Source organism: Pongo abelii, chromosome 22, assembly GCF_028885655.2.
Source record: "Pongo abelii isolate AG06213 chromosome 22, NHGRI_mPonAbe1-v2.0_pri, whole genome shotgun sequence".
In the NCBI taxonomy this organism is placed as follows: domain Eukaryota; kingdom Metazoa; phylum Chordata; class Mammalia; order Primates; family Hominidae; genus Pongo; species Pongo abelii.
The window spans coordinates 49,810,396-49,824,796 of record NC_072007.2 but is presented as its reverse complement, the minus strand read 5'-3'; the positions used below and the strand labels follow the sequence as shown (position 1 = coordinate 49,824,796).

The window sequence follows — 14,401 nt, the reverse complement described above, 5'->3', positions numbered from 1 at the left end:
CCATCACCACCATCATCACCACCATCACCACCAACACCATCACCACCATCACCATCACCACCATCATGACTACCCCTACCACCTCCACCACCACCACCATCACCACCAACACCATCACCACCACCACCATCACCACCACCACCACCACTATCACCACCACCATCACCACCACCACCACCATCACCACCACCACCATCACCACCACCACCACCACTATCACCACCACCACCATCACCATCACCATCATCACCACCACCATCACCACCACCATCATCACCACCACCACCACCACTATCACCACCCTTACCACCTCCACCACCACCACCACCACATAGCCTCGTTATGTTGCCCAGACTGGCCTCAAAACCCTAGGCACAAGCAATCCTCTCACCTCAGCCTTCCTAGTTGCTGGGAATACAGACATGCACCCACCACTGCCAGCTCAGTACTTTGTCTTAAATACAAACAGTCAAAGATCACCAAACAGCTGAGGAAAACAACTTACATAAAAATCAAAAGGAAAGCAAAGCAAACAGAGAAGAAAGAGAATTAGAGAAAACAGAGAATGCAATGAGTTGAAGAAGATGTAAAAGAAAACTATATTTAATAAACTCGGAATTAAGAAAAATAATGAACCTATATAATAATAGGAAGCTATTTAATAAGGGAACATGCAGAGATAACAACAAAAAAGAGCTTTTGAGAAGTTCAAATATTATTGATAGGAGAAATGGAAAAAAAAACTACCAATAGAGGGAAGATAAGGTAGAAAATTAAGAAAATATCCCAGAAAGCAGAAAAATACAAAAATATGGAAAATGGGAGCGAAAAGATAAGAAAATTAGAGAATTCATCCAAGAGGCCCAATATTTAAATAAGAAGAATTCCAAAAAGAAAAGAAAGTGAAAATGAACTGGAAATGAACCTGCATAGAAGTCCTCTAACATTTTGTTTTCCAGAGCCAAGGGACATGACCTTCCAGATTAAAGGGTCCCAGCAAATGCCCAGCACAAATATCAAAGACCTCTACCAGCTACCTCATCGTACAACTTCAAAACCAAAAAATAGGGCCCTAAAATCTCCCAGAATTGGGAAAGACAAAAATAGGCAGATAAAAAGATGTGGAGACAGACTGGCATCAGATGTGATCTCAGAGCAGCTCTGGAAATGGGAAGAGATGATGGAGCGGCACCTTCCCGGTTCTGAGGTGCAGCAACGTCCAGCCTGGAATTCTGCACCTAAGCACACTGCAAACTAAAGCAGGAAAATATAAGGCATTTTCTGGCATGCAATGTTTAGCAGGACTGTTTTTTTAAAAAGTAATCTTTGTAGGACTATCTGACCTTTCCAATATCATACATGTAATATTTGAAAAAAGTTAATTTTTTAATACTCAGAAAACAATCTTTTATAGCAAAATAGTCTGTTAGGAGAAATAAGTTCAAGATACTGATTTTACAAGATAGTGACTATAGTAAAATAACAAAGCACTGTATTTTGAACATCACTGAGAGTAGATTTTAAGTGTTCTCACCACAAAAAAAAGTATTCAATGAAATGCAGATGTTAATTAGCTCAGTTAAGCCAATCCACAATGTATACGTATTTCACAACATCATGTTGTACATGGTAAATATACACTATTTTGTCAATTTAAAAAATAAAATATCACACAAAAATGAAAAAATACACATTCAGTTACAAAGACACTTAAGACAGACATTTATCAAAACCAAATTCCCTCCTCATAGCACAGTAAAACCAGAAACAAATTTCTAAAATACAATTTAATGGCCCTAAGATCAAGGTCATTAAAATGTTCATATCTGGAAGGTACAGTGAAGCTGGTCCACCACAGTGCAGCAGGATGAATGTTATAATCCTCTCAGAAAGTAATCTGGAGGCACGTTCAAAGCCAGAAAAATTTGTGTGCATTTTTGTCTCAGTGAAAGAGCTACCAGGAATTTATCCTAAGGAAATACTCCAAAATAAAGAATACTATTTCATGCTGAAAATCAGTGCAGAGTTATTTGTAATTAAAAATAATGAGCAACCACAGGTTCAAAAATATAAGCATAGTGAAAAAATATTATGCTGGATACAGTGGCTCACACCTGTAGTCCTGGCTACTTGGAAAGCTGAGGCAGGAGGACAACTTGAGCCCAGAAGTTCAAAACTAGCCTGGGCAACATAGCAAGACCCTGTCTCTAAAAAATAAATAAATGAATAAAAATGTTTTAAATGCATGGCACATCAACTTGATGGAATGTTATACAAAATATTTAGATGACATTATGACACCATAATAGCATAAACATGTTTACGACACAATAAGAAGTAAAAATTAAAAATAAGGAAGTCAATTATGATACATCAATGTAATAGAGTGTCAGACAAAAGTTTTAAATGATCTTCATGAAGGCTATAGCCCCATGAAAAAATAAAAGATTCCAATGCTATAAAAAAAGGAATAAAAAATAAAAAGATATTGCAAAGGGAAGAAATAAGGAAGACATGATTCCTGGAATTTGTGATGAACAGACAGAAAATATATTTTTCTACTACCCTCTCCCGCTTCTGTTTATTGGGACTCTTGGTGAAGACAGTAACTCTGTCAACAATTTGACCTACAAAAGGTTAAAGAAAAAGTCATTTCAAAGCTTTGCCACATTATTATTGACCAAGGATAGAAAATTTCCTTTTGTTTAGATAATCCCTTAGTGGGCCTTTGTAAAAACTAGACTCTCCCCTCCTACCACCCACAGGTCTGGGGTCGGGAAGAAGGGGATTGAGAAGTAGTAGGAATATGGGAGATGTCTACTGAAAGACAGAGAACTTGGGTTAAGAAGAGAGATTGAGCTTGGGTAAAGAACAGAGATGGGGGAACTTTCCAGAACATAGGGAGGAGAGAGGAAGCTAGGGAACCGGCAGCAAGCAGGGACGCAAGGGACTCTGCCCAAATTTCCAGTGGTGGGAAGGAGTAGGGCACTTTTTAAGACAATGATGTCTGCCATTTTTCTCTTTCACTCTGTGGGAAAATTCCTCCAAAATAATTGTCTATGCATAGTTCCTCGTTCTCACTACCAGCCCTCCTTAGACCACTCTGTCTAGACCACATACATCTGCCTCCGCCTCTCCTCAGAAACTACTTCTGTCATGGCCTCTAATGACCTGCATGTCGTCAAAGCCAGTGGTCACCTTCATGGCCTCACCTGACTCAGTCTCTCCGCTGCATTTGTCACAACTAACATCACCCTCTTCTGTGATGAGCCGAGCTCCTCCTGGGCTTCCATGACACCACGCGCTCCTGGTCTCCTCCTTCCTTCCCCACTCTCCATCTTAGCCTCCTCAACTGGGTTCTCATCTTCCAGGCAACTTTAAACTTGAAGCCCCACCTCCACCCCCACTCTGGTCTCCATCCTGTCAACTCTCTCATTACTCTGTTTCATCCACTTTTCATGACTTCAGCTCCATCTACACGCGTTCACAGCTTCCACATGTGTGTCTCCAACCGGACTTTGCAGAGACACAGATGAGCACGCAATTGCCTATCTCACTTCTTCACTCAGCTGTCTCATTCAAACTTAACTTCCCCTGTCAATATGGTCCTCTCTCAGAGCAGATTTTTACACAGACTGATTAGAAGTCATCACGGAATCCATCCCTATCCACATTCAATCCATCAGCAAGTCTTAGCAAGTCTCATGAATTAAACATGCACACAAGTCAAATTCATGGTTCCTGCTTTATTAGCATAACTCTCTATTTAATTATACACAATCAAAGATAAGACATCACTGGAAGAAAAAAATCTGATAAAACCTACCTTGTTCTTGAATCGAGATCTTACCTGTCCCATTTTTATGAGACCAAAATGTAGTTTGGTTCATTTAAATAGAAATAATATAAGGGCATATATCATTATGAAATTAACTCATATAAAGCTATATGAGAAGTCAATTCAAAACAAAATAATTGTATAAACACAACCTAGGAGCCCAAATGTTTACATATTTAATGAATGCACTTAAGATTATTCAAAGTAATGATATTTCCTAACTTAGGTATTATAAAATTTACCATAACAAGGTGAAAACATAGCATAAATCTGAAAAGCATAATTTTGGAACTCTTTTTAGTAAAAACTGCACTCTCTCTATGCATAGGACTTCATCAGAATAAGAAGTGTATTAAAATCATGTTAATTTAAAGATTATCATGTATTAAACAGTCTTGGATGCTGTGATTTCTACCTTCATGTAGTATTACCTGTTTTGAACCCCAATGGAGTTTGTTCAAACTTACCTTTGAGTCCGGAGGAGGAGCCAAACCAAGGAAGGAATAAATAATATTCTCTTCTTTTGCAGAGAAGAAAGAGTCAAAATCCTTGAAGCAAAGAAAAAGAAAGTTTAAAACCACTGCACACTTGTGAGCCAGTTTATTTACGGAAACTGATCTTTTTTATTCATTAGTCCTTAAGTTAGGAGCTCACACAAAAAATAATCCCAGTTTGCTTTGTCAAAGATGACTAACCTCCAGAGTTAAGAAATCTAACCACGAACTTTACATTTGTTTTTATACACTTTCATTGTGCTTGTATACCAACAGCAAGAGCACACACACACACACACACACACACACCTTCCCACGCTCAGCAATTGCTGACAAGACCCAAATATACACAGTAAATGGCTTTTCCAAGTTTCACACCACTAGCCGGTTTACTTATAATCTGGCCCTATGCATATGGTCCCTGATCAGCTGAGACTGAGATGATACAGGCTGTCCATACTGTGATTAAAGTATCTCTAAGGGCCCAGATGCATCTCAGGCCCTCCCAATACGAACAGGCACAAGACCATGGGGGACATAGAGGGCGACTGTTTTGGCAAAATGGGAACAACTGGAGTGATTGGAAACTTGGTAGTGGATTGAAATCTGATGCTCAATGAAGCTACCACTCCATCCAGATCCTACCAGGGCCAGTCCTTCACCAGGCAGGTCCAGCCCTAAACCACCTTCCCAGTAATGCAGTTGTCAATAGCTTAGAAAAGTTTCAATTTTTAGAATTAAAACATAAACGATATTCCCCCACACTACTTTATTACTGCCAACGTTTGTCATCAGGGCCTTGATGCAATCTCAACAGTGTTGCAAAAAGGCTCACAAAGTCACAGGTGTTTCTCCTACAGGGCAACACACAAACCAACTTAGTTGTTCTTTGCCTACCCTACTCTTAGTGTATGTTAAAAAGCTTAAAACCAGCCAGGCATGGTGGCTCATGCCTCTAATCTCAGCACTTCGGGAGGCCAAGGTGGGAGGATTCCTTGAACATGAGTTCAAGACTAGCCTGGGCAACATGGTGAGACCCTGTCTCTACAAAAAAATACAAAAATTAGCCGGGCATGGTGGCACACACCTGTGGTCCCAGCTACTTGGGAGGCTGAGGTGGGAAGATCACTTGAGACTGGCAGATCAAGGCTGCAGTGAGCTGTGATTGTGCCACTACATTCTAGCCTGGGAAACAGAGCAACGCCCTGACTCACAAAAAAAAAAAAAAAAAAAAAAAGCTTAACACCAAATACAGGTCACAGCTGTTGAGAAAAAAGTATTATGTATTCCTGTGTGTTACTGGTTTTTTTCTGTTTTTTGTTTTTTGTTTTGAGACAGAGTCTCACTGTGTCTCCCAGGCTGGAGTGCAGTGGCGCAATCTCGGCTCACTGCAACCTCTGCCTCCTGGGTTCAAGCGATTCTCCTGCCTCAGCCTCCTGAGTAGCTGGGATTACAGATGCATGCCATCATGCCCAGCTAATTTTTGTATTTTTAGTAGAGACAGGGTTTCACTATGTTGGCCAGGCTGGTCTCAAACTCCTGACCCCAGATGATCCACCCACCTCAGCCTCCCAAAGTGCTGGGATTACAGGCGTGAGCCACCGTGCCCAGCATCCTGTGTGTTACTCTTACTCAAAGCTTTATTGTTTTCCTGTCCATTGCCTCAAGTCTCTCAGTGATTAATTTTATTCTTTTATACTGAATACATGGTTGGAAGCTGCCTCAAATCTTGGTTGAAAGGAATATAACATCATGAGTAAGTGCAAGAACTTTGGTATCAGAAATTCTGATTGATTCCCAGGGTACACGCTTACTAATCATTGTTAAAGGATTACCTGAGATAACGCGTTAATAGTAGTAGTAGTAAGTTGGTGAAATGTAATAAAGTAAATCTATGCTATTTCCCAAAAATTCCATATATAAAGTTCTGAAAACTTCTTTAGTTGGCCAACTGTAGATTTCAAGGCAAGAAAGGTTTCTTATAGTTGAGTGAACTAGTCTTTTGCTTCAATTTAAGACCAAATACCTTCTTCAGAATTTCAGAAGGCTGAAGAACAACTCATCATTATCTTTGACTTCATGCTACCAAATATATGTAGAAAATAATGAACGTAAAATAGGTTTTCAACTCCCAGTTCTGCTACTGTGGCAGATTAGAGGCCCTGAAAAGCTGTCCCAAAGAAAATTTTTAACCCAATTAAGAAAAAAAAAAAATTTAAATACACTGCTGAGCTGGCATAAAAGATTACAGCCAGTGAGAGCGTGAATCCTGAGAGTAAGCACACACCAAAGCCACCGTTCATGCTGAGAGTTTCTGACACACACAGGACACCTTTATCATCACTTTGACACTGAAGAGGAAAAAGGGGGACGTAGATAAAGCCCGGAGCCTCGTCAAGCTGGGGAGTTTCATAAAGCACACACACCAGAACTCCAGAGGGTTCTGCCTTCAAAGTAAACATGAATGAGAAAATACCCCGCCAGGCAGAACAGAATGGAAGGAAACTTCCCTGATTCAACTTTGCTTCTGGGTGAAGGGGAAAATATTCTCCCCTGAGAATTTATAACCACAAGGAGAATTCCTGAGAGGCTGCAGTTCAAATTCCCATGCCATGTGTGATCCTAAAAAATCTTAAAAGGAAATCTGAGTTTAAGATGTGTCAAAGTTTGATACAGTTCTAAGGAAACTAGCAGAAATAAACCCCAGGCCTCAAAGAGTATCCGCTGCTGTGATTTGAATGTTTCTGCCAAAAAGCTTGTGTTGGAAACTGAATCCCCAATGCAACAGTGTTGGGAGGTGGGGCCTAAGGGGAGCTGTTGAGGCCATAAGGGGACCACCCTCATGAACTGATTGATGACATTTATAAAAAGGCTTGAGGCTGTGAGTTAGAGCTCTCCCTTTCTCTTGCTGCTGGGATACCTTCAGCCATGTTTGATGCAGCCAGAAAGCCCTCATCAGATGCTGCCCCTGGATCTTGGACTTTCCACCTCCAGAGCTATGAGCCAAACAAACTTCTATTGTTTATAAGCTACCAGTCTGTCGTATTCTGTTTTAGCAGCACAAAACAGACTAAGAGAGCCACTAATAAAGTTTTTAAAAATGAGCAGTTTGAAGCCAAAAGTTACAATATAAATAAGGGAATAAAAAGAAAACATAGTGAGAGCAAGAAGAAATAACAGAAGGTGGAATTAGAAATCAGAATCAGATATTGGAATTACCAGGCAAAGAATATAAAACAGCTATATTTAATATATTTAGTGAAATAAAAGAGAAACTCGAAAACAGAATAAATACCTAGAGAGAACAATCAAGCAAATTTAGAAAGGAACCAAAAAGAAGTCCTGAAAATAAAAAGATGTAATAGCGGAATTATAAAACCCAATATGTGGATTAAACAAACACACCTGAAGAGAAAATTAGCTAATTGGAAGATGCAGTCAAAGAAATCATCCAGCCTGGGTGTGGTGGCTCATGCCTATAATCCCAGCACTTTAAGAGTCAGGGAAGGGAGGATTGTTTGAGCCCAGGAGTTCAAGACCAGCCTGGGCAACATAGCGAGACTCTGTCTCTATTTAAAAAAATAATTACTAAATAAACAAACAAACAAATAACAAATAATCTAGAGAGGAAAAATAGATGAAAAATCTGGAGGAAATATTATTGTATGAAAACAGTGTGAGAAGAGCTAACAAATGTCTTATAGGAGCTCTTGGAGAAGCAAATACAGATAATAGGGGAAAACCTAAACTCAAGCATACAATTGCTAAACATTTTCTTTTTTTAATTTAATTGTTTGAGACAAGGTCTAACTATGCTGCCCAAGCTGGTCTCGAACACCTGGGCTCAAGCAATCCTCCCACCTCGGCCTCCCAAAGTGCTAGGATTATAGGCGTGCACCATCTCGCCTGGCCAATTACTAATAATTTTCTAGACTTACTGAAAGCTAACAACCCTTAGTCTCAGGAAGCCCAATAAATAATTCTAAACTAGATAAATAAAAATAACTCTAAACCTAGACACATCATACAGAAATATTATTAAAAGCAACCAGAGAGAGAGGAAGAAGACGACGAAGAGAAAGAGGAAGAAGAAAAAAAGACAGAATGGACAGAAGAAAGGGAGGAAAAGAAAAAGGAAAAAAAGAAAGTTTCCCAATAAAAGAATAGTGATGAGACTGACAGCTGACTTCTCAATAGCAACTTAGAGGCCAGCTGAAAGTAAAATAATAATTTCAATGTGTTTAGAAAAAATAACCATCAGCCCAGAATTCCAGACTCAGTAAAACTATTTTTTCAAGCATGAAGGTGAAAGAAAGACATTGTCTGGAAAGTATCTTTTTTTAAACAAACAAAAACTTAGAAAAGTTAACACCAAGAGACCTTCACTTAAAGAAACTTATAGGATATATTCAGAAAGAAGAAAATAATTCCAGATGGAATATCTCAGATTCAAGAAGTAAAGATAAAATTAATAGTAAAAAAGTATAATAATAATAAAAGAACAGAAAAGAAAAGAAAAGAAACATGCTCACATAAAAAATAGTAAATATGTGGGTAAATCTAAATCTGAACAAACAAATATATTTTTTTAAACAAACAAAAACTTAGAGAAGTTACCACCAAGAGACCTTCACTTACAGAAACTTATAGGATATATTCAGGAAGAAGATAATAATTCCAGATGGAATATCTCAAATTCAAGAAGTAAAGATAAAATTAATAGTAAATATGTGGGTAAATCTAAATCTGAACAAACATTGGTTGTTCAACCAATAAATAGAAATGCCTAATTTGTGGAGCAGAATGAGAGGCCAACTGAAATACTGAAAAACCAAACACATGTAAACAGAGAGAGTGATTAGGGTGAAAGTGTCTAAAGGCCCTTTTAATGTTTGGGACAGACCCGGTGCGGTGGCTCACATCTGTAATCCCAGCACTTTGGGAGGCCAAGGTGGGCGGATCATCTGAGTTCAGGAGTTCAAGACCAGCCTGGCCAACATGGTGAAACCCTATCTCTACTAAAAATACAAAAAAAATTAGCAGGGCATGGTGGTGCGTGCCTGTAATCCCAGCTACTCGGGAGGCTGAGGCAGGAGAATTGCTTGAACCTGGGAGGTGGAGGCTGCAGTGAGCCAAGATTGCACGACTGCACTCCAGCCTGGGTGACAGAACGAGACTCTGGCTTTAAAAAAAAAAAAAAAAAAAAAAGTTTGGGACAAAAGTAAGGTTACTGATTATCTTTAACTAATTTAAATTAAGTTTGTATGTTAAAATAGCTAAGTTAACCACTAAAAGGATAGATTATTTGAATTGAGTAGAGGGGAAAATAAAATTAGAAAAAAGAGACTTTAGTCAGTAAAATTACATCAAGAAAGGATTAAAAAAACTGCAAAACTGAGAAAAATTAAAAGCATATAACAAAGTAGAAGAAACTCCAAATGTACTCATAATTTCAATGCATGGGTCAAAAAGAAAGGTATAAATGTTTTAACATTTATACTTAACAATAAAGAAAATACTGCAGGCTGGGCGCGGTGGCTCACGCCCGTAATCCCTGCACTATGGGAGGCCAAGGCCGGTGGATCACCTGAGGTCAGGAGTTCAAGACCAACCTGGCCAAATGATGACACCCTGTCTCTACTAAAAATACAAAAAATTAACCAGGCGTGGTGGCGCCTGTAATCCCAGCTACTCGGGAAGCCTGAGGCAGAAGAATCACTCACTTGAACTCGGGAGGCAGAGGTTGCAATGAGCTGACATCGGGCCACTGCACTCCAGCCTGGGCAACAAGAGCAAAATTCCGTCTCAAATAATAATAATAATACATAAAAAAAAAAAAAACAAAGAAAATACTGCATATCAAAATATACGGAATGAACTGACAGTACTCAGTGAGAAATTTCTAGCCTTAAATATTGACATTAGGGAAGAAAAAAAGGTTAAAAGTGAGCTAAGCATCTAACTGAACATTAAGGTAAGGGGAGGAAAAAAAAAGTGTATAGAAGGAAAAAATGATAAAGGCAAGAGCAGAAATTTTAAAAATAAGAGAAAAATTAGCTATAAAGATATAAGTACAGAGAGATCAGAAAGAATCAATAAGCCAAAAGACCAAAAACAAACAAACAAAAAACTATGAACAACATAAATTTAAAAAAAAAAATCAGAGAAGACACAATAAAAACATTAGGAATGAAGAGACGACATAACTACCTATTTTAAACAGGTCTTAAGAATATCTTATTTAAAACTTGGGGGGATGTTGATAATGGGGGAGGCTCTGCATGTGGGGGAACAGGGGGTATATGGGAAATTTCTGTACCTTGCTCTTACTTTTGAAAAAAAATGTTATACTAGACTTTAAAATTTTAAAACAAGCTCAAGGCTGCCATGGGCCATGATGGCACCACTGCACTCCAGCCTGGGCAACAGACAAAGACCCTGATTCAAAAAAAAAAAAAACTAGACATCTTAGAATTTATAGAAACAGAATTATGAAAACCAACTTATGAAAAAGTAGAAAGCCTAAACAGTCCATTCATTAAGGAAATTGAAACTTTTCCCACAGAGAAGAACCCATACCTAGCAAGCTTCCCAGATGAACAAGAGGCTCTCTAAAAGAAAATTATATTTGTTTGGGAATAGGGGATTGCAATGGGAACACATGTGTCATAGTAAACTATGTGCATATTCAGGGAGGTAAAAGAAGACAAAGGTTTTTAAATGAAAAATAAGGTCTGGGCACAGTGACTCACACCAGTAATCCCAGCACGTTGGGAGGTCAACGCAGGAGGACTGCTTGAGCCCAGGAATTCAAGACCAGCCTCGGCGGCATAGGGAGATGCCATCTCTACAAAAAACACAAAATTTAGCTAGGTATGGTGCTGCACACCTATAGTCCCAGCTATTCAGGAGACTGAGGCAGGAGGATCGATTGAGTCCAGGAGGTTGAGGCTGCGGTGAGCCATGATCGTGCCACTGCACTCCAGCCTGGGTGACAAAGCAAGACCCTTTCTTTCCAATGACTATCACTGGTGCAGAGGGGGAGGGATGTGATCAGGGAGAGGCACACAGAGGGCTTCCACATTTCTGGTAATAGTATACTGTCCTTCTTAAACTGGATGGTGCATACAATGGTTGCTCATTGTATCATTCCTTTTTAAATTATGTATTTCTTATCACATACGGCATATTTCAAAATAAATTTTAGGAACATAACATAGTTTGTTCAGTAATATCGATATGTTGAGAAGCCCTCTCCCCACCCTAATCGGGTTTGCATCCTGTGTTTCCTTACAGCCCTGAGTACCTGGAGACACTCATACCTCTGCTAAATGGGCACCTCTGTGCTGAACGATCCAGGTCCTCTTTGGTTGTGTTCAGTCAGGCCCAGGCTATCTTGGTCCCAGGCAGGCACTCCGGCCGTTACCTGGGCTAAAATGACAGATGCCAACTTGTCATCAACAGATGTGTCTGCTCTTTCCAGTTCACATTCCTCTGTCAGGCGAGGAGCCTGGCCTCAACTGTGCCCGGCTTCCACTGTGGTATCTCCTTTCTCAATCTAACAGTTGTCTGCCCTGGCTCTCAGGATAATATCTTCATTTGCTCTGCATAGAGTAGCAGAAGTTCAAACTGGCAGGGGCAGGAAGGCACTTGACATCCAATCCCCTCACTGCCCAGTGAAATCTACTGCTTGCCTCTGGGGTCTCCTTCCACCTGCTGCCATCATCAGGCATGGCACATGACTGACCAAGAATCTTCAGAAGCCAGGGAGACCACTTAAATAATAGTTATATACATTTTAATCATGTAGAAAGAGACATTGACTATCTAGACTGACGTTATTTTGAGCCTGCACATCCTTCAGAACTTTTGAGTCTCCTTTTAAAATCTGAGCATACAAATAAAAACAATCATTTTTACCTACTTTCTGGAAACAAAGCTCTCTTCTTCATGAATGTACTTTTGTAAGTGTGTCCATAGACCACAGAAAAGCAAATTAAGCAAAGCTTCTCATAAGGTAAACTACAAATACCTCTCTGAAGGTAGAAATAAAAAGAATAGAAACAGTTAAACATGAAATAATTTGTATATTTATTGCATTAGATCCATATTTGTTATAGGAAAATACATCTTAAAAACAGCAGTCATTATTTGGAAAACCTTTTCTTTCTCCTCCACCATTAAAATGAAAAAAAAATTACTAGATCACAGCAAACTGGGATAAGAGATGACTTTGAAATCTTCTTTTTTATAGCAGAAAATAACTGTAGTAATTTTATCCTAGGAGTTAACATTGGTGGACACCTACATCAATATTTTGTCTACTGTAACTCACTTAAATTTAAAAGGATGATTAAAATAAGCAAACTAAGACATTTAAAATCTTATTTTCCCTGGACAAGTACTAGAAGGAAACATGAGATGATTCTTCTGATAATTTCTGAGCACAGAAACCTTTCCTAAACAAAAATCAGAATTCAGGAATCACAAAGAGAAAAGATTTAATATATTTGGCTACACAAAAAAAATTTAAGTTCTGCATTGCAAAAAAAAATCCCTTTTGAAAGTCAAAAGACAAGTAAGAAATGTGGAGGAAATATTTGCAACATCTATGGTGATATGGTTTGGCTGTGTCCCCACCCAAATTTCATCTTGAATTGTAGTTCCCATAATCGGTCTCATAGAAGGGATGCAGTCGGAGGTAACTGAATTATGGCAGTGGTTCCCTCATGCTGTTCTCATGATAGTGAGTGAGTTCTCACGAGATCTGATGGTTTTATAAGGGGCTTTTCCCCATCTTCACTCTGCACTTCTCTCTCCTGTGGTCATGTGAAGAAGGGCATGCTTGCTTCCCATTCCACCATGACTGTAAGTTTCCTGAGGCCTTTCCAGCCATGCTGAACTGTGAGTCAATTAAACCTCTTTCCTTTATAAATTACCCAGTCCTGGGTATGTCTTTATTAGCAGCGTGAGAATGAAGTAATACATATGGTCAAAGGGCTACTTTCTTTCATATGCGAAGACTCTTACAAACCAGTAAACATTACCTATAACCCAACTGGAAAATAGCAAAGAATATGCATAGGTAAGTCATAGAAAAAGCACAGATAATTTATAAATGTAGTTTTAAAAGATGTTCAGTTTACCCATAAAGAAAGAAATCCAGGTAGAAGCAATGAGAATTCACTGTGCATTGCTATGCACAGTGTTGTCAAAGTCACGGGGAACTAGCCACTCTCAAACTCAGCTGGTGGAAATGTAAACTAGTACAACTGCAACAGAGGACCATTTGCCAGTATTGATCAAAATGTGAGACGCATATGTACTTTAACTCAGATGTCTTCCAGGAATTTATCCTACATATACATATATATACACACTCATACAGGATACAAAGATCTGTTATGTATAAAGATAATTCCTACAGCATTGTTTGTAAGGGGGAGAGGCTGAAAACAACCTGAATGTTTTTCATTAGAGGACCAAGCCAAAAAATTATGTCACACACAATGGAACATTTTGCAGACATTAAAATATGGGGCAGCCAGGCACAGCAGCTCACACCTATAATCCCAACACTATGGGAGGCAAGATGGGTGCATCACTTGAAGCCAGGAGTGTGAGACCAGCCTGGGAAATACAGTGAGACCCTATCTCTACAAAAAATAAAAAACATTAGCGAGGTGTGGTGGTGCACACCTGTAGTCCCAGCTACTGAGGAGTCTGAGACAGGAGGATCACTTGAGCTCAGGAGTTTGAGGCTGAAGTGAGCTATGATTGCGCCACTGCACTCCAACCTGGGTGACACAGCGAGACCCTATCATAAAATTAAATAAAATAAGCATGGGCAGCTATACTGTGAACTCTGAGATGCGGTTATTAAGTCAACAAAACAAAGTCATATATAATACACTCTGATTTTTTAAATGACATTCAGTTGTAAATCTACATAGAAAATTTCTGCAAACCCAAACACGAAATTGCCAACACTGCCTGCCTCGGAGTAGGACGAGCTACAGAATTCAAAAGAGCCAGTGCAAAATGAAAACATGAGGCCCTTCCTTCAAAA

General features: G+C 39.1%; 1 protein-coding gene across 1 annotated transcript in view; it reads right to left on the bottom strand.

Annotated features, from left to right (window-relative positions):
- Window positions 1-14,401, bottom strand: part of SH3BGR (SH3 domain binding glutamate rich protein) — a 66,117-nt gene that overhangs the window by 38,155 nt on the left and 13,561 nt on the right. The window contains 1 exon segment of the mRNA XM_024239393.3: window positions 4,306-4,386. Coding sequence (XP_024095161.1) covers window positions 4,306-4,386 — 81 coding nt within the window.